The 20,997-nt window shown below is 33.5% G+C and overlaps 1 protein-coding gene across 2 annotated transcripts; it reads right to left on the reverse strand.

Annotated features, from left to right (window-relative positions):
- Positions 1–428: 428 nt before the first annotated feature.
- LOC143255386 (mitochondrial import receptor subunit TOM40 homolog 1-like) lies at positions 429–20,789 on the reverse strand. 2 transcript variants are annotated; one of them, XM_076510956.1, is made up of 8 exons: positions 20,720–20,789; positions 20,275–20,457; positions 17,824–17,984; positions 12,734–12,835; positions 11,677–11,914; positions 4,409–4,491; positions 2,040–2,136; positions 429–821 (listed from the first exon to the last, which is right to left on the reverse strand). In XM_076510956.1, exons 2-8 carry the CDS (start codon positions 20,441–20,443, stop codon positions 682–684), a joined length of 990 nt encoding a protein of 329 aa, XP_076367071.1. In that variant the 5' UTR covers positions 20,444–20,457; positions 20,720–20,789; the 3' UTR covers positions 429–681. The 2 variants fall into 2 exon arrangements, with proteins under 2 accessions (XP_076367071.1, XP_076367070.1); XM_076510955.1 differs by having other exon boundaries at positions 20,553–20,752.
- Between the last annotated feature and the right edge of the window lie 208 nt (positions 20,790–20,997).

The raw sequence follows: 20,997 nt of genomic DNA on the forward strand, positions 1-20,997 counted from the left end.
AATAAGACCTAAAACCTCATTTACTCAAAATAAAAGAAATAGGGTGCAGTGGTTATTTTACATATGAGAAATAATGTGAAAGTACAAGTATTAAGATAATCAGAAATAATAGCTGAAATATTGAATTACAAGTTAAGTTTTGTAACAAACTTTTATACATTAATCCCTTTTCTTTATCAAAAACTAAAAAAATTAACTCATCACCTTCTTTCCAATTAAGAAAGTGCATTTTTTAAATTCCCAGATTAGAACACTTTCTCTTTCACATAATATGTTATCACAGTATCTGGAATTTCCTTTCAATAATTAAATATAAAAGCTATTTATTTTTTAATCTTTGTTGAAAATAACCACAGATTATTATTTTTATATGCACTTAAAATTGTGAATTTTCAAAATAATTCCCAACAAACTAGACTCATGTACTCTTTGGAATACATTTTTTTTTTATTAGCTTTGAGGATGTGTTCTTTGTAATGCGAGAACACTGGTCTTACAAGACTTTGTTTGGTCTATGAAAATATTGAAAGCAGATGTGGCTTGTTCACGGTGATCAGTAAGTTCTCTTATAGCAATCTTGAGATGATTTTTCTGGTCTCTCTGTAATCTAGTTTTATTCAGCTTCCTTTGCCAATTTTCATTAAAAACACTTCTAAGTAATCTACATACAATGTGTTCAGATTATCCTATTATGAGTCCACAACCAAACCGAGACTGATTTTTAGCATGGTTGAGCATGCCACTCAGAGCGAGCGTAAATGGAAGAGGTTGTAACTTTTTCTCAAGAACTGCTCCAATAGTCCAGTTGCTGTCAACAGAACCTGAAAGTAACAATAATTTATGTGATCATTGTTATTGTTTGTTGAGTTATGCACAAAGCTGCTTGAGGGATATTTGTGTTAGTCATTCCTAATTCAGAAGTGATAGACTAGCAGGAAGGCAGCTAGTCAATGCCACCAACTCTTGGGGGTACTCTTTTACCAATAAATTGTGGAATTGGTTATCACATTATAACACCCTAGTGGATGAAAGGAAAAACAAGTTTGGCAATGAGTTTCATTCCCATGACCCACAGACTGTGTCAAGTACCCTAACCACCAAGAAATGCCAGGCTTCATGCAATTATTGATTCACTAACTTGATAGAAAATTGACAAAACATTGTTACTAAATACAATGGGCAACATATTACTTAAAAAAATATTTCACATTTCAGATTAACTAAAATATCATACCTCACTACAAGCTTGTGTTACATTAAGTTTATTTACTCCATACTTTTCCAACTGGAATTTTCAATATCACGTTTTGCCAACTGAAAACTTATTGTGATGGTTTCCTTAATTAACCTAACTAAAATTTAAAAGAAAAACGTTTTTAAACAACTAATGCAAGCTGCCATCATTACCATAGAATATATGCATCTCAAAGCTGAATCTTATATCCAATCTAACCACACAATGATAGTTAATTTAGTTACCATTTTTCCAACTCATCTACTTCAGATGCCCATGCATGAATAATGATAGTAGGATTTTTTACGCTCCTTCTCTCTGGTGAGTAAGAGAATGTTGAATTTACTTTTTTACTGTTAATATCTTTGAAAAACAAAACTGAGTTTTAAAAGTTGCAACCAATTTTCAGTAGTTATAAACTTTTAGCACTGACACTGACAAAATCATAAGTTACACATTTTGTAATTTTCTTCAACCAATTCTTACAAATTTTTGAGTTCTCATTTTCCTCCATTAAATAATCTGTAATGGATTAATACTTCATTTTTATTTCTTTTAACTTCAACATATGATCTACATAAATTCATATATGTAATATAAAATGTAGGTTTTCCTTAAAAGAAAAATAGATAAATAAATGGAAGTCCCACTTAAACCTGTTTTAAATATTGTTTTCAAAGTAATAAAACCCAGTTCAGTGTTGAAACAAAATGAGATTTTGTGCATAAGTGGAATAATCTTGTTAAAAATAAATGAAATAATTTTCAGATAAATTTTTAGAAATTACTTAAGATGGCAAACTGACCTTTAAACACAAGGTTAGCCTTGGGCAGGTCAATCTGATAACCAATAGTTCCAACACTTTCTCCTAATCTGAAGTTTGTTTCCACTTCCACACCAACCTGAAAATTAGAAGTTAATTTTTTGAACTGTTCATTTCTTTACAAATTCATGGATGGGTTCATCTGTTTTTTTATAATTAAAATCTAGTCAAACAAAACCTTGTAAATCAGTTACAATGTATATTTAAATGATTGAAACTGAATAAATTACTGCTAGAATTACAAGACTTGGTCGTCTTTAGGTATATGGCTTCTTAGAAATAGTGTCCTTAATGATATATGAGCCACGAAAAAATATAAAATAAATATATATGTATATATTTAAGCTTCTAGTTAATTCCACCAATTACTGCTAAGGTCAATTAAATACTTTACTCAGAAAATGAATGATCTTACTAAATGTTATGGTCAGTAGTTCTTCACACAGAATGTTGTAACAGATGGAAAACAAAATTACTCTATATGCTGCAATATGTGTATACCATATGCAGTGAAGAGTACATAAAAAGAAGTCAATAATTTGTGGACATTAAGATTATGAAGAGGTTTTACCCTTATGCGTGCCTTCCAATTGCAATCAAGTTCATTTTGGGTTGTGAATACAAATTTTTAAATTAAAGCATTTTCTCTGTAGTTAAAAGATATGATTAAAGCTTCAGCATTTCTATGTCAGTTCAACAGTGCCAGTTTTAGTAATATGGAGAAAAGCACATCTGTATCAAAAAGGTTTGAAAAGTTCTATATTTATTGCCACTATATTACACAGTTACCAAATTACAACAATGCATCAACAAAAAAAGAGAGCTTGTACTAAAGTGTAATTTATCGTCGTTCATGATTTTTGAGAAATGTTATTTTAATATATTTTTTATATTCTTCAATAAATTAAACTCTATTTAGTTAAATCAGTGATTAAGCTTGAAGAATGTCAGTTAAAGACAAAACAAAATACAATAAATAATCCTTAAGTAGCAGCACATACATCTACCTAAACCATATCATTATTGTTGTTACTAACCCTTTCACTGCAGCTAGTATGTACACTTCCCAATGCATTAGATATATACATCCCAGGTGTAGTGAATGGGTTAAGCAATAAGCCATACACTGGACTATCTGTGTTGTTCACATCACAAGTATCAAAATCTGGTTTTAACATCACGAACATTTATGTAATGTTTTTCTGGGTACAGTTGGCCATGCAACAGAGATTTATCTATCTTCATTCTCAAACTATAAAAACTGTTTGTTTCTTTATTTTAAAAAACAATGCACAAAAAACTGTTTTACCACATGTCTTTTACTGGTGCTGCTCTACAGAAACTACAAATGAACAGTGCATTTGTTTTTTAAATAAATAAACAAATGAAAATCAATTTGTATGTTTGAGAGTGAGAATCTTTACATTTCTATTACATGGCAATTGCATAACATTATTTCATAATTTAAACATAAATATTTAAAAGCATTTGTCAATTACTTCATAACTAGTTCCCAAATGGGAGTCTCAACTCACTAGTGGGTTGCAGGGTAAGGGTTAGAAGAGGAGATACAGTAAAATACAAATACTTTTTTTATTATTTATAAAACAACCCCAAAATATTTTTGAACAATTAACAACACAAAAACACAGAAATACAGGGTGGTCCAAAATTATCACTGCTATTTTAAAATTTAATAATTAAATAACTAAAGAAATACAACCATGTAGTTTTTAACAACTTGTAGACCCACAGTTTTGCCTAGCTTTCAGACAGTTTATGTTAAGAAAGTTAGGGTACTGCTATTGAATTATTTTCAGTTCTGAATTTAGAATTAAATATTTCTTTTCTGACCATTCTTGATCTTACAACAAAGTTAACTATTTATATTAAAATACAAAACCTTACTTTATTTAAACCAATTAATATATATAACATTCAAAGCATGACAAGTGCTATTTTTTCACTCATGTGAATGTAACATATCTCACGGACTGAACTTACATCACTTTTAACCAGAGTATTTATGCATCATACATTAAGTTAACATTCACTCCAAACAAATACTGCTCATTTTGCAAACTGTCCACAAAGATACAAAAACAACCACATCATTATTTAAACACACTAGTATTGTTAAGTTAATAATAAAACAACACATATAATACATTAAGTACTGTTTCTCTAGGTTGGAATTTACAAATACACAGTTTCAACAGCATATGTTCTAAACTAAGACATCAATCCTAAATGTCCTGTTTGTGTAATTCTTACAATCCACAGGTGTTAAGATATACATTTTAATTAAAAGACTGGATATAAACAAGATAACTAAAACAATGTTGACTTACTTGGACTTGATCATTTCCTTTATGATAATAACACATATGGGCTCCAGCCGTACTCACAGACCCAGTAAGAATACAATTCTGTCCTTAAAAAGGAAAAATGTACTGAATAAAAACGATATGTCTGAATGTAAAGTACATTAAAAAAATTGATAAGTGTGTGGAAAATGTCCTAATGCACCCCAGAATTACAATTTATTTTTTTTTACATGCAATAAAAAAGTCATTGCTAGTAGATTTAGCACAAAGGTGACCTTTTGAAAATATTGTAAACATTACATAAATATAGTTAAGAGTAAGGAAATAAAACTATTTGACATAAATTCATTTAAATAACTTGAATGTTCAGGAAATGTGCTTATGTTATTCACACATAACTTACGGTAGTATTTTCTATTTTAAGTGTTCTGAAATCTGAAAATACTTTGTAAGAGCTATACACTATAAATTTCAATTATGAAAGCAATTAACTCTCAACTGAATGTTTAAACTTCATTAAAATAATGTAGTTTAACAGCAATCATATATGTCAAAGTAATAACTTGATCATAAACTTTATCTGAAAATTTTAAAATTATAACAAAGGTTCTTCATAAACAGTATTTACAGATTAGTATCCATCTATCAAATAAAGATTTTAAGGTGATCCCACTCTTGAACACCCGACATCTTATTGACCATGAGAAAAGCCTGGTTTTTTGGAAAAAATCTACCAACTTTCACACTCTGATCTTGAATCCCTTCAGTTGGTTGGTAGATTTAATGTTTTACAGCACAAAGCAACCAGGCTATCTGTGCCAAACATCCAGTAAAAATTTGAAATTAAATTTAGTAAAATTCATAAAAGGAAATTAAGGTAAAACAAAACAAAGTTTTTAAAAAACATAAATAGTATAAAACATGTTCACATCTAGTCTACAATGTTCAGATAAAAACTACAGTAATGCAAGTTGTAACAGACTTTCTGTAGCAAAACTGTAATTATCATAACTTCCCAGAATTACTAGCAAGTAAGTACAAAACCACCATCAGTCACCTGACTTTGGCCTTTCCAGTCCTGGTTCCGAGTTATTTGACATTATGGCCATTTTCAAAAAAGTAATAAAAGTTTTAAAAAACTTGTAGCAAAATTTTAATAATAACTTCACAGGATGACTAATGGGTAGTACAAACAGCAGTGCTAGTCACCTGAAGTTTCCAGTCCTGGTTTCATGTTATTAAACTTTACAGCCAATTTCAAATCAAACTAGATGGACTTTGATTTTTAAAATGGAATCACATTAAAAAAGGTACAAAGTATAAATTAAAAAACTTAAATGGTATTAAAAAGATTAATTACCTTTAAAAAACTAAAAACATTACCAAGGTGGACAGTGTCACCACCACCAATAACACTGTCTAACATTATGGACAAACTTTGTGACAGAACACATCTAAAATGGTGCCATCATTGAGAGTTATAATAACACCAAGATAAAATGTGGCTTATTGTGACCTGAGTGTTACACAGACTACACACTGGTGCATCCAGATAAAAGAAAACAATGAATTAAAAAACTGAGACCAATGCATAGTCTAGTAAAAACAACTTCCTCTTTCCGCTCATTATGGAAGCAGGATGGCCAAAGTTCAATATGGGGTTTTATTTGGAAAAGCTTGTTTTCACATTGTTCACTCCAAGTCAACTGCCAGCTGGCATGGAGCCGAGCCTTGAATACAGAACCATAGTCCATATATGGGACAGGCACAGCAGTGATAGTGCCAGAGCAGACAGATTTAGCTGCAGTGTCGGCAAGCTCGTTCCTGTGAATACAAATGTAGCCTGGTATCCAGAAAAACTGGATAGAGGTAGATGTTAAAAAGAAATGGGCTAGTCAGTTTTGCGTATCAGCAAGAACACGGTGTGAACTAACGTGAAGCGATTCCAGGGCCAGTAGAGAACTAAGCAAGTCAGTACAAATGGTGCAGCTTGAGTACTACTTAGCTTCTATGTGATCCAGGGCAAGAGAAATGGCATATTGTTCAACAGCCAACACAGAAGCTGTAAAGGGGAATCTGCATGCAACCACTGAACCACAACAAACCATGGCAGAGCTCACACAGTCACCTGATTTTGAATCATTTGTATAAATAGGAATGGAAGGATGGTTTGAAAAATGTTCAGCAAATAGCAGACAATATTTCCAATTGGGAGTGTCTGCTCTTCTCAGATGACTAAAAGACAGGCCACATTTGGGGACTGTAAGAAGCCATGGTGGGATGGGCTGACCAGTGGATACAGCAATGTTATTCAAGAGCAGACCAAATTCATCCAACTGTGTATGGATACGAAGGTCAAAAGGATTAATGGCAGATCATCTGTTCTGAAAAAGTATGGACCACTGAGGAAGGAAAACACAATCCCAGGTGGGATGCTTTGGTAAGGAACGAAGTTTCGAAGCATATAGTAAGATCAGTTGCAAAAGGCAGAAGTGCAAAGAAGGTTCAGGAGACCCTAGGTATAAGCTCTGAACTAGGGAAGTGTGGAAAGCCCCAGTGCAGAGCTGAAATCCTTGATGATAAATGAGGTCCAGCATCTTTAAGGCCGAGGGTCTGGCAGAGCCATAGACCAATGATCCATAGTCGAGTTTCGATCGAAGAGGAACACGATATATCTTTAGCACAGAACATTGATCTACTCCCAAAGTGGTGGAAGAGAGGACACAGAGGACGTTCAGTGCTCTTGTACATTTGACCTGTAGCTGCTTGATGTGTGATATAAAGGTCAGCTTACAGTCAAAGATAAGTCCCAAGAACTTTGACACAGGGAATACAGGCAGTACTACTTCACAAATACAGATTTCAGGATCAGGATGAAAACCCCACTGGCAGCAAAAGTGCATGAGAGAGAGAGAAGCTAACAGCATTTGCTGTGGTCCACTTCAGCAAATGACTGAGGGCAGTCTGTAGCTGCCGCTCAATATACCTCATGTTCCATGACTTACACAAGATGTGAAAGTCATCGACATAGGGCCCATTCGCAAAAGTGAAAGTTGTTCAGGAATGGCATTAATCTTTATACAGAAAAATGTGACACTCAAAACACAGCCCTGAGGCACTCCAAGTTCTTGAAGAAAAGAACAGGAAAGTGTCAAACCTACACAAACTTGGAATCTCCTGTCCATTAACAAACTTTTAATAAAAATGGCCACGTAACCCACATATATGGAGGACTCACAAAATGCCATACCTCCATGTTGTATCACAAGCCTTCTTCATGTCAAAGAATATTGATCCAAGATGTTGTCATTTGAGAAAGGTTTCTTTGATTTACGTTTCAAGTTGAATCAGGTGGTCCATGATGGAGAGCTGTCGGCAAAACACACACTGGGTGAGTGAGAGGAGGTTGTTTGATTCGAGAAACCAAACAAGACAAGCATTAACCATCCTCTATAAGGTCTTACAGAGACAGCTCATCAATGCAATTGGACTGTAGTTTGAAGGAATCTTGGGATCCTTCCCAGACTTAGAGAAAGTTAGGACAATAGCCTGGTACCAGACATCAGGAAAAACATTCTCCTGCTAAAGCCAGTTAAAAACAATCAGAAGAATAGCAAGAGAAGCAGGAGAAAGATGGCAAAGCATTTCATAGTGCACATCATCAGGTCCAAATGATGTACTGCCAGACCGATGAAGGGCCAGTTTGAGTTCCAACAGTGTAAAGGGACAATTATAGTCACAGATACAATCAGTTTAAAAGGAAAGAGGTAATCGCTCTGCCTGAGTCTTGATGGCTAAGAAGGTGGAGGAAGAAGCAGAAGTGCTAGATATCCAGCAAAATCTTTCACCTGGCTATCAGAGAGAAAGATCAAGAGGGGAACATAATTATATTGCCCACTGACCTTTCAAATGTTGTCCCATATGTATTTGGAACTGGTGACAGAAATAATGCTGGTTGTGAACTTAATCCAAGATATCTTCTAGCTTTGATGTCTTATCCACAGGGCACATGCACGAGTCTGCTGGAAAGTGATGTGGTTCGAGAGTGTGGGATATCTATGGAAAGTATCCTAGGCTTGTTTTTTGAGCCTTCCATGGCATGTGGCAGACAAGATTCCACCATGGATGAGGACATAGTGGAAAACATGCCAAGGTTTTAGGAAAACAATGAGCAATGGACAATGGCAGGATCGAGTTCTGTGAGAGCAGTGAAATAGGGCTACTTTGCATGATCCAGCTTCCACCGGGTCACATGGGTCAGATGGCATCAACCATGGCCAGTCTCTCTCAAAATTATAAGAAAATGATCCCTGTCTCATGGATTACTGTAAACCCTCCGTGATAAATGGGAAAATTATAAAAAGGAGCAAATTGAGAGATCCATAGCAGTAAAAGACTGACTAGGTGCATAAAAATAAGTAGATGAACTAGTATTGAAAAGAGAAAGGTTGTGATTGGAGAGCATACGCTCTACAGAGTGACCCCTCCTAACAATATCAGCACTTCCCCAGAGAGGATGATGTCCATTAAAGTCCCCCAGGATAAAAAGGGAGACAACAACTGTTCACTGACAGCATCAAGATCTGATTGATCACGTCTCTCCAGGCAACAGGTAGAGAGAACAAACAGTGATCCTATGACCCAAGGAAACACAGATGGCTACAACCTCCAAGGGTGTGCCAAGTGGCAAAGAAAGGTGGGCACATGCTGATCAACCCATAGTGCCACCCCTTCATGCACTCATCCATCACACAGCCAGTCATTTCTGTACAAAGAAAACTTCCAAATGGTGACTGTATCAGCAGGTTTCAGAAATGTTTCCTAAAGGAAAGACATACAGGATGGTCGGAAGCAATCTGTATGTTGATGTCATCCAGATTATAACATAAACCTTAACAGTTCCATTGCATCAAGGTGGCCATTTTTATTTACGTGAAGACAAATTCGGTGAAAAACCATTCTGTTTACAACCGCATCTTTTTTTCTTAGTGTCCTTATTCGAGAGAGGTCTGGCAGGTCTTTGCTGTTGGAAGGGATTCCAGTGACTGAGGACAGTGAATGAAAGATCATTTTGCATCTTGGGATGGGAGAAGAAGGTGTATCTGAGACAATGCCTGTACCCGGAACCAAAGGAAGTGGATCATGGGATTTGTTGGAATGTATGTAAGGGACAGAGATGGGTGTTGAAGTTGAAGTTTTTTAACCATGGAGGTTAAAAGACTTTTCATTTGTTTGGAGAACAATCCTTTTGGAGGCACAGAGAGATCTGTCTGCACTCCCACTGTAGTCGTGAAATGAAGTGCAGCAGCATACATCCAAGATGAATTGGTAGACAGCAACTTTTGAGCCTCAGGGTAAGTAATGTTATGAATCGTTTACAACCATTTAGAGCAAGAACAAAAGTAGGACAGGTAAGAGCCATTGCAACTGATACAACGAGGGTCCGTTCCACACTCACAGGCATCATGGACCTTGCCACTACAACGAGCACACATAAAGAAACCACAACATGACATCTTCAAGTGACTGAAAAGCTGACACTGGAAACATCCAAGAGGGTTTGGAATGTATGGCTGTACCTTGCAATTTAGATAACTTGCCTTGATGATGGCAGGTGGATGCAGTGATGTAAATGTTAAAAAGAGGACATTGGTCAGCATCATAATTCAATCTTTGTGAGTGGATATATGCCTCACTGAAGAAACTCCTTGGGTGGAAAAACCAGCAAAAATCTTTGACTCTGGGATGTTCTTCAAACCCCTCTCAACAGTAACTCCTCATGATGAGTAGCATGAGGTGTAACCTCAATAGGTACATCCCCAATTGCCTTTGAATGCAAGAGGAGTATACTGTGTTGAGGTGCGAATGTTTCCACCAATATGTTACCAGATTGAAGCTTCTTTACAGACTTTGGAGAGCCAGCAAGTCCCTTCTGTATGAAAAAGGGACACATCTGCCCTAAATATTTGTCTGAAAGAGAATGTAGGATAAGAAAATGAGGTACAATGGGTGTTACAGATGTTGAAGATTGCCACTCAGAATCTCCAAGACATGGTCATTTATCTATGGACTGTTTTTTCACAATTGTATTTAAGTTCTCCCATGGAGGATCCATAATGAAAAAAGGAAATATTTGTGCCCACCAACACCATCCACCATGGAGCTCTTTGAGAGGACATACTACAATATCAAACGAGGATACTGCAGCAACATCAGGGTTTCATGAGCACTATACCCAAACACCAGCATCAGTTGCAATGTCCACAACACCTTTTGAGAACACCCAACACTGGTATTTGGTTGACCCTAGCCCACGCAGACCAGCCAATTGACCCAAGGGGGCCATCCCAAGGCTGCCTGCCAAGAGGAATTCAAGGCCAAAGTGGTGTGTTAGGGTTGGACCCCTCAACCATCAGGATCCTCTCCTTCCCTTCACGGGTCGCCACGCATGGCAAACATGTGGGTGGATGTTTAGATCCCAGAGGAGGTAAACTGAAAAGGCAGAACCTTCCCTGGGAGGTCCCCTCACCACTTACAGGAATCCACACCGAGGGGAATCCCTTTAGTATATGCAACATTGTCTAAAACATCAATCTTTCAAGATTGTTTGAGATTGATTCAATAGGCTGGGAGTAATTAACAAACAGACTTTATGATATAAAAATAGGGTTATGTTCAATTTTGACTCCCTTAGGATACTCCCCATAGTTCACAATGTTTAGATACAAATGTTAGTTGAGATTGGCTCAATAGGCTTGGAGTAGTTAGGGTGCAAATAAACACACATTTATATTTTATACATACATATAAGTTAACAAGAAATCTTAATCTATACCTTGTGTTGTTAAGCCTAATGTGGCAATATTAATATCAAAACTTTCCCATTAAGAAAAAGGTAAAAATTGTACAAAGGAAGACTTGAGATTTAGGAGTTGTTCCATTCTAATTCTAGTATTTTTCCTGATTGATATAACATCTACATTTCTACAAGGTAATTCATTGACAAACACATTTTTTGTTTGTTGGCTCATCAGTTATCATTACTTGCATTTGGTTTTTGTAAGTAAGTAGAAGAGTATTATCTAATAACTAGTCTACACATTTCTTCATATGTTCACATGCATATGGAATTTTTTATATGGTTTCTTCCAAGTCACCATACACCTCAGTATATTATGTAAAGGGTAAGTGTTTAGGTCCAGCCAAAAACAAACCACAAAGGCATACATTTTCTAATATAATGTGTGTTTATTAGGACATTTACAATCAATCATGAAATAAGTTGTACTTACCTGAGTATCTACCTGCTAAGGATAAAACAGCAATCTCACCACCAGAAACTTGAGAACCATACTGGTAAGCTAGCTCAGCTCCAGCCACTACCTTTGCTGTAACTGACTGAAGATAGTGTAGTACAGCTACACCTGAGCCATTTAAAATATCATTGTTACCAAAGGTAAGAGCTGCCGTGTAATCATGGCCTTTGAAATCTGTTGTTAACTGTGATGCAACATAACGAGAATCTTGTATCTGAGGGTAATTAAATAGGTTCATCACATTACCAGTGCTGGTTATACTATTTAGAATATTTAATGTCATTACTTTATTAATAAAAACTGTTTTGCATAGTTACTTTAATACACGTATTTAGGACTAGCCTAATCCTCCTAAGTTTGTTGAACCTTGCAAGATATTATTGGGATTGCAGTAAAAATACTAGTAACTATGGTACCCAACTCATGAAAGAATATTTTTAATCTTTACAAGTAGAAACATAATAAAAGTATATTTAGCTATAATTGAATATCAGGTTGATTTTCAGTTTCACTTTAAACACACAACTTGCTTTAATTGGAATTTAATATCAATTATGCCAAACCATACATCAACTTTTATTATACTTACAACATTTAAGACTTACTGCATACAGAATGCTTTTAAGCCATGTGCCACTACATTAATATTACACTAATCACTGTCTTACAAAATTATTTAATGGTGATAAGGGCATTAAGTAATCCCTTAAATTATTAATTAATTATATTAACCTTGCTTAAAATAAAACAATTCATTAGGAATGATTAAAAATAACTCTAGAGTATTGTTTTATTCAATTAAACAGAGATAAGAATTATTATTAGCAATGTTACCAAACATAAAAAAATAGGAAAAATAAGCTGTTTTAAAACAAAGTTTACCTAATAAAATACCTACACCACCACCCATTAGTTTAACATGTGGATTCCAATAGGTTTTTTTTATTTAAACTTGGTTACTTATCTAACCATATTTCAGTAGTTGCCGAGTATGTTGGAAAAATACAGAGCTATCAATTATCAAGCCATTTACCTGGGCAGCAAACTTTGTACGTATACATTTATTGAATTGATGGATAATGTTGGCATTGAGATTTCCACTGGGATCAATGTCTCCTAATAATACAGGATAGGCCTAGAAGAGTAGTGGTTATTCAAAACTCACTTCTAAAGCAAATTATACAAGAAAAAACAAAAACTATCATATAGTTTCCATACTATAAAATTACTAACAGCTTAAGTATGCATAAACATTTTTTTTTTGCATTTTTTTTCAGTTCCTCTGAATTTATAATTTGCATTCATGATTTATATAAGTAGTTCTATGTTGCAGAAAATAAATTAGATACTAGAAAACAGTAAGAAAAAAAAACACTGGGACTCAGCAGTACTTTACTAACTTTCTAACAAAAAAATCCACTCTGCACTAGTGAAGTACAAAATCTCTATTTATAATTAATAGGGATTAAATACAAATGGAGGAATATGAAAAAAAATGATGAAAATGAAGGCAGTTTTATGCAAACAGCTTTTCAAAAGAGTAGAATAAACATAAAAGAATAATCATGAAAAATGCTTCAAACTTGAGGTTTTAAACCACATATCTTTGACAAATGAATTTCAGGTAAAACCAATGAAAAATTTAACTAAGTCAGTACAATTTTTATGAAAATACATTCCCTTAATGGAGACAATTATCTTGGTTCATACTACACTTTGGTACATTTTTTTCTTTCCTTACCACTGAAAATTACTTCATATCAAACAAAAGCAAATTTTTAACTGCCAAAGACGTGTGTGTTTTCGTATAGCAAAGCCACAAAGGGCTATCTGCTCAGCCCACCGAGGGGAATCGAACCCCTGATTTTAGCTTTGTAAATCCGAAGACATACCGCTGTACTAGCGGGGGGCAACTGCCAAAGAGAGTGAAAAAATAACTTTTTTTTTCACCACAGTTATCACAATTTTTAGATGTGAAAAGAAACTTTAAAGGCTGAAATACAATCCCCCCAAATTAAGTATTTATCTAATGGAAAGTTTTTTACTCTTCAAATACAAATGTTTGTTTGTAATTAAGCACAATGAGCTATTTGTGCATGGGTATCAAAACCTGGATTCTAGTGTAAGTCTGCAGGCACACAACTGTGCCACTGGAAGGATCAAATACAAAAGCCAACAATATCACTAAACTACAGCAACAGCACTACTTTTAAGCCACTGGAAAGCTTTGATCTACAATTATCAAGTCTCAAACAATATTGTTAAGACCAATATCTCATCCTTCTAACTGGTATTAGAACAATGGTGTTTTACAGTGACTAACATTAGTCTGATACCTGGTCTAGGTATAATGTAACTTAAGGCAAGTAATAGTAATTATTTATCTGATCAAAGTAATTAACAATTAGAAAATCTATTAAATTTGCTAAAATATTCTTAATTATAAAATATCTGTGGTGTTGTTTGTTATTCTTGTTAAAGTAATGTGCATGTTTGGTTTTTGTTTTATATTTTGACTTCTGATAGTCAATGTTTCTGTTATATCTTGACAGTACTCTTAAATAAAATTTTCTCTTTTGTTACTTTGTTTTTCTCTTGGAAAAATCTTTTGAAAAAAAACAGCTTCTTACTTTCAAGTGTTTAAACAAGTTTCTTTTCTGGTTAAAACCTTTTAATTTTCTTTTGAATGTTTATATACATATTTAAAGTAAAGAAAATGAACCAGAAAGATCAAAATTAGATATAGAATGTCTTCATCTCTCCAACAGAAACCAAATTTATTACCAAAGTTTGAGTCATAATCCTATATCAGGGGTGGGCAACTCCATCGTCACTAGCCACATGTGGCCAGTGGATAGCACAATTGTGGCCAGCTAGTTTAGGAATCAACTTTTTCCATCATTTATTTTTCTATCACAAATTTGGTAATCAGCAACTGCATTGCCTTATGTCATCACTAATGTCGCGCACTTCATCACTGCCACAGGCTTCATCCATTTTGTAACATCAGCCTGGGTTAGATATTTGTTATTGAGTATGCATTTGTTTAGCATGTGCTTGTAAACATATTTTTATTGTGCAATTTTCAAGTTTTTAAATATATTTTGTTTTTAATCCCATAATATGGATAAGTGGATAATTCAAAAACCAAAGAATCCAGATGATTGTGAACACTCAGAAAATAAAGACAATTTAACTGATTCTGGCAGTACTACAGAAAAGAGAACGGTGCGTGACTGGAAAAACGTGAAACAAGAATTTAATGAAAGTTGGGAATTGAAATTTGCAATGATTGAAGTAAATACTAAGCCAGTGTGTCTTTTGTGTAACAAAGTTTCTAGAAATAATAAAGTATACAAATTTAAGTAATACTAACAATTTTCACAGTAAATTTGCTATAAAATTTCCAGTTTATAGCAAAAACTGTACGAGTGAAATTAGCCATCTGAAATCACAACATCATGAACAAAAGGGAACCCTAAAAAGATTTTTTATCATCAATAGAACTAGTTATGTCAGCTAGCTATAAAGTAGCTTGGATTCTAGTTCAAAAAAAAAAAAAAAATCATTTTCCAATGCTGAACTAGTAAAAGAAATATTGATAGTGGTCATTGAAACTATTCGAGAATTATGATTCAAAAATAAATGATAATATTCTTCAAAAGGAAATAATTTGTAATCAAGTCGAAGAACAATTGTCCGCAGAATGCTAGAGTTAGCAAAAGACATAGAAAATCACTTGCTTGAACAACTAAAAAACTGATGAAACTTTGTAGAATGAACAGAAACTGCCTGTTGTGGAGACACAAGTTTAGAGGACAACATTTTGAAATGTCTTCTGCCTTGTCTTGAAGACAAAAGGTGGAAAACTTTCGAAACATCGTACTCTACACTTGTGTCTCCATGATAGGCAGTTGCCGTACATTAAACAAAGTTTCATCATGAATACTCTGCCTAAACAATCTATCAAAGAATAACTAAAAGACTGTATTTTTCTTTGGCACTAGATGAGTCAACAGATGTTAGTGACACTGCACAGTTCATATTTTGGGTTCGAAATGTAACTTCAGATCTTCATGTGAGGGAAGAAACGCTTAGCCTTTGTGGATTACGAGATTGAACATGTGGTAAAACATCGTAGAAAAATTTCTTGAAATATCAAAAAAATTCAATACAGATTTCAAAACAACTGGTTTCTGACACAACAGATGTGCTCCCATGTGTAACTTCAAATGTAACTTCAGATCTTCATGTGAGGGAAGAAACGCTTAGCCTTTGTGGATTACGAGATTGAACGTGGTAAAACATCGTTGAAAAATTTCTTGAAATATTAAAAAAATTCAATACAGATTTCAAAACAACTGGTTTCTGTCACAACAGATGTGCTCCCATCATGACTGGGGCAAAATTCAGATTTTTTCTTTTTTAAGCAGCATTTAACTGAAAATAATGTGAAATCTATGCTGCCATCTTTCCATTGCATTTTGCATCATGAAAATTTTTGTACTCAAATGTCTAAAAGTGATGAATTGAGAAATCTGATGGACATTGTTGTAAAAATTGTAAATTATATTAGAAGTGGAAGCTCTCATCCATCAACAGTTTGTTGAACCTTTGAAAAAAAACAGTGACTGTACTTTTGATCTTACTGGTTTTGCAAATGTAAGATGGTTAAGTAGAGGAAAAGTCTTGGAATGATTTACTTTCTTATTTCCTCAAATAAAAGAGTATCTTGTTGAAAAAGATGAGATTGAAAATTACCCCAAAATTGAAACATTGTCATAGCAGTGTGATTTGCACTTTCTGTGCAAAATGATGGCTTACTTGAATAATCTGAATACAAAGCTTCAGGGAAGAGGTAAAATAATAAGCAAGCAACCACAGTCTGTTCATGAATTTCAATTAAAGTTAAACCTCCATGCAGAACAATTACAAAACAATGATTTGATACATTTTGCAAAGTTGATACTCACTGAGCATAGATATTAAGCCATTTTCACAAAAGTAGTTGATGAAAACCCCCATCAATTTTCACAGTGAAAGTCTGTTAAAATGCAGTTATTTTGATTAAACTAATATCTTTCTTTTATTTTTTTTTAATAGTGTGGTCACTATGAAAAATAAATTGCCCACCCCTGTCCTAGATATAATTTCATTTTATGTAGACTTATGGCTGAAATGTTAAAAATAAATCTACTTTTTTGTGAGAAATGTGAGCCCACAGATTTGCTGCTGTGCCACTGAAGGTCAAACCATAGAAGAAATTATATAAAATTATATGATACTTTACATATCAAACTTGTGTATCTGTTGAAGCAAACACAGTGAAATAACTACACCTGACTGATTACACTATGTAACAAAATTTTACTTTTTACTGTTCCTGAGCAGAAAGTATTATTTCCCAATTGCTTATGCAAGTAAGTGGAGAAGACCTATTTTTCTCTTCATTATTTATGTAAAAAAATAGCTGGTATGGGTAGAGAAGGTCGAAATGTTCACTCCTCTACATAGTGCTTTCTCTACCCATATCAGCCGTTTTTTTACATATATAATTTTCTCGTCATCATGAATCATTTTTCTCTACAAACTCTGCTTTTGTGACCTGAGAGCATCTAATAAAAACATGATGGAACACTATATTTGGAGCTGATGCATGAAAGTGATTTACATTACAGTTGCAAATCTCAAAAAACTACTCACTTCTAAACATTTTTGTTCACTTTTGTATAATTTTAGTATAAATACATGATTCATATGTTGTTTTATTCAGACCTTATGTATATGAAAATGTGCAAATTTGCCCATTTTTACATAGAAGATAGGTTAATTTCTAAATTTCATTATCCACATCACAAAAGCAAAGTTTGAAGGGAATAATGGCCATTTTCTGTACTTTTACAAAATAAGCAATTAAGAAATAACACATACTATCCAGGAACAAAATTTTTGTTACCTAGTGTTATTTGATAGACAAAGAAGTTAGCAGACTTCAAACGTCTTTATGAAATCTATCCTTTCTTTTACTGGTAGGCACTGAGTATCATTTGACATCTTATTTTACTTTCAAGTCTTAATGAATATATACAAAAACAAGGTAGATTAAAACAATGACTGATATACCTCAGTTGGACTCAGCTGTTTAGTACCAACGTAAGTGGCACCAAACCGATATCCAGATGGTGTAACAGAGCTCATACTTAGAGTGTGGCTGATTTGAAAATGGTTACTCAAGCCTTTGTTGACCATCAACTTAGCTCCTTCAAAATTGACTGGAAAAATGTCTATTGGATAAATAATAATAAACTTTTAACAAATGAAACATATTTAGTGTTTTAAAACTACAAAAACTATCATAATTATATAACTTACAGACATAAAACCATTCTCAAGGTAGAAATCTTTTATCAATTTAACTTTCCCAATATTTTTAAAATCAAGATTCACAATTTAGATCCAAAATACAAATTCATCATAAATCAGTATGCTTCAAAATCTGAAGCAAAAACAGAAATGCTCAAACACCACAATAAATCACTAATACTAATTAAGTTAACTTCTTGTTTTGATCTAAGTGCACAGTTCACTTCGACTAGAAGATATTAATTTGCTAATGAGATGAAAAATTAGTAGAGATTATAGGTCATTAAGAGCATATAACTTGTGTCAATGACAAACTAGCTCTATGAACTCCTTCGTTATCCCACAAGCAAAGGAGGCAAATACCTCTCAAAAAGTCAATATCTCCCTTTTTTTAGAGGTTATTTCTCTAGGTAATGAAATCATAAATGACATATGCATTTATATACCATGTGTAATGATAATTTGGGGCTCCAAACCAAGTTTATCAATGGGTATATAATTTTATGCATATATCATATTATATATATAACTAAGACAAATAGTTGCATGCTTCAAAAAAGTACTCTGGAACACTGCAATTTTGTCCAAAGTCCAAATGTTTTATAACTCCTGTATCCAAAATCTTTTGAAGTGAAACAGATGACATAAGCATAACTGCATCACTTCAGGTTTACTCTCAAACAAATAAATGAAACAGATTGTCTTTTAAATAATATAAGGTTTTAATACTATCATATCAAACAGTGTCAACATCCCAAAATATTATATTAAAAAATGATAATAAAATTATAAACTTAATTGTTATTCTCATTCATAATGAATAAAATTACTTGTACTGAAACATACTAACAAGATGTGTTAGAAATGGTAAATGTTTTAAAATAATGCAAATAAAAAGTTAGACAAGCTCTTATTTTTTCATTTAATCCATGCAATATGTTCACTTTCATTGGTCGTAACCAAAGGAAAATGGCTGTCCATTTCATCAAACACCAATTTTCCTGAATCCAAGTTATTGCCTTATTTTAAACCCTTTCAAGTACTCAACTTTCTTTTTAAGGTAAGGTGCCCAAAACTGAACATAATTCTCCAAATATAACTTGAGCAAGGATATTCACAGAGAAATTATAACCTCGTTTGGTTTATAATGTTATACTCAGTATTACTGTAAATACAACTCAAAATACTAATCACTTCCCCACTGCAAATAGCACACTGCCTGAAAGGCTTAACAAAGTGTTTGACAAAAACACCAAAACCCTTTCCCACCATAACACTGTTGAGTTGATTTCTATCAAGATAGAAATTATGGTTTAAATTTAAGAAAGATCACATGTATTACCTTGCAATTAGCATAATGAAATGCATGTACCATTTATTTGCCCAATCTATTAAATGATCCAAATCCCTTTGTAAAAGCATACTCCTCACAACCAACCCTAAATTTTAATACCATCAGTAAACCACTAACTTTTTGATCAAGGATCTTGGCATAGTGATGGACAGGCTGCTGATGCAACAAAAGATAGAGCTTTGTTTCTATTAGTAAAATAAATTAAAAATGGCAAGCATATGAAGTCAGATTATTCCAGAATAGAAGCATTACCTTGTACTTTCACAAATTCAAACTGATTTTCTCTTGAAAAAAATGAGTAAGAGGTGATCTCAATGATGTTTACGAGATCTTTTCAAAGTCTAAATGTCTCTAAAGCTGACTAATTTCTTTGTGGTGTGTTTTGATGGCACTAAGACTTGGAGAGAAGACATGATTTTAAAATTATGAAAAAATGACGAGCCAGGATTCATTTAATAAAGTTTTATATTTCTAAGAGTAATTGACTTACGGAAACAGCTGTCATCAGTAACAGTGAAGGTGAGTTTGTTTGTTTTTCTTAGAGCAAAGCCACATTGGGCTATCTGCTGAGCTCACCGAGGGGAATCGAACCCCTGATTTTTGCGTTGTAAATCCGGAGACTTACCGCTGTACTAGCGGGATGCACAGTGAAGGTGAGAATCTGACAAGATTTTAAGAGAAAACTTCATAACTTTCTGGAAAAAAATGGGTTTAAGTGCTTATTTCTCCAAACGTTTGATATTACAACTTACAGTTGAAAAGACTAAGTTGACTCTAGCTATGCTGTCCACAGATTATGGTTATAGTTTTAACTTTCACTATTTTAAACATTTAATAATTTACTTTCACCTCCTTACCTTTGCATTTTTTATGCAAATCTTCTAAGGAACCAGGATTAAGATCATTTATTTTTGCAGTTTCATCGGGTATAAAACTATCACCAGCAGTAGGTGGAGGAGCACCAGTTGGAGGTGCTGGTGGTGTTACTGGAGATGGTGAAAAACTTGATGCTAACACATTTCCCATGTTTACAGGTTTCCCTGAAATCCAGAAAAGCGCAATTCAATTTTTTCACTGATTCAGTGTGCACAGACAAATGTAATCACAGAAGGATTAAATAAGAATTGGTTCTTACTTCTTCTCGACAACGCACAGATAAAAATTAATATAACTGTTCAAAAGCTAATTAACATTAGGTTTCACTTATTTTCATTACTATATTACTTTATTAACTTAATATCTAAATACAATTATAACTTTACAACCCAATTTAAGCCTATGTTACAGTGCAAAAACTAATACATGAGTAATCGGTGGTAACACACCACGTGCGTTCAAATTATGAGAAGCGATTTCAAAACATTTATTTATCAAAATGTTGCAATTACAAGAAATAATATATTAAAATAAACTGTGCTGTTTACCAAAAAAAAAATATTTATTTCTTCATTTATATTGATAACTATACATGAACAGGTTAAATTATATTATAGTTTTCTGTTCCAGGGTGCTAATGTATGGAGAATAAAAATAGTGCTATACTTCATGTCTTTATTATTTATCAGCACATTGAAAATGCC

The sequence above is a fragment of the Tachypleus tridentatus genome, chromosome 7, assembly GCF_004210375.1.
Source record: "Tachypleus tridentatus isolate NWPU-2018 chromosome 7, ASM421037v1, whole genome shotgun sequence".
In the NCBI taxonomy this organism is placed as follows: Eukaryota; Metazoa; Arthropoda; class Merostomata; order Xiphosura; family Limulidae; genus Tachypleus; species Tachypleus tridentatus.

What these genes read in the sequence shown, in the direction of transcription:
- LOC143255386 (XM_076510956.1), bottom strand. Translation starts at nt 20,443, where the DNA reads ATGGGAAATGTGTTAGCATCAAGTTTTTCACCATCTCCAGTAACACCA. An exon ending in TTTGCATAAAAAATGCAAAG is followed by an intron (nt 17,985 to 20,274) that starts GTAAGGAGGTGA and finishes TTTATCCAATAG; the next exon opens with ACATTTTTCCAGTCAATTTT. An exon ending in AACAGCTGAGTCCAACTGAG is followed by an intron (nt 12,836 to 17,823) that starts GTATATCAGTCA and finishes CTACTCTTCTAG; the next exon opens with GCCTATCCTGTATTATTAGG.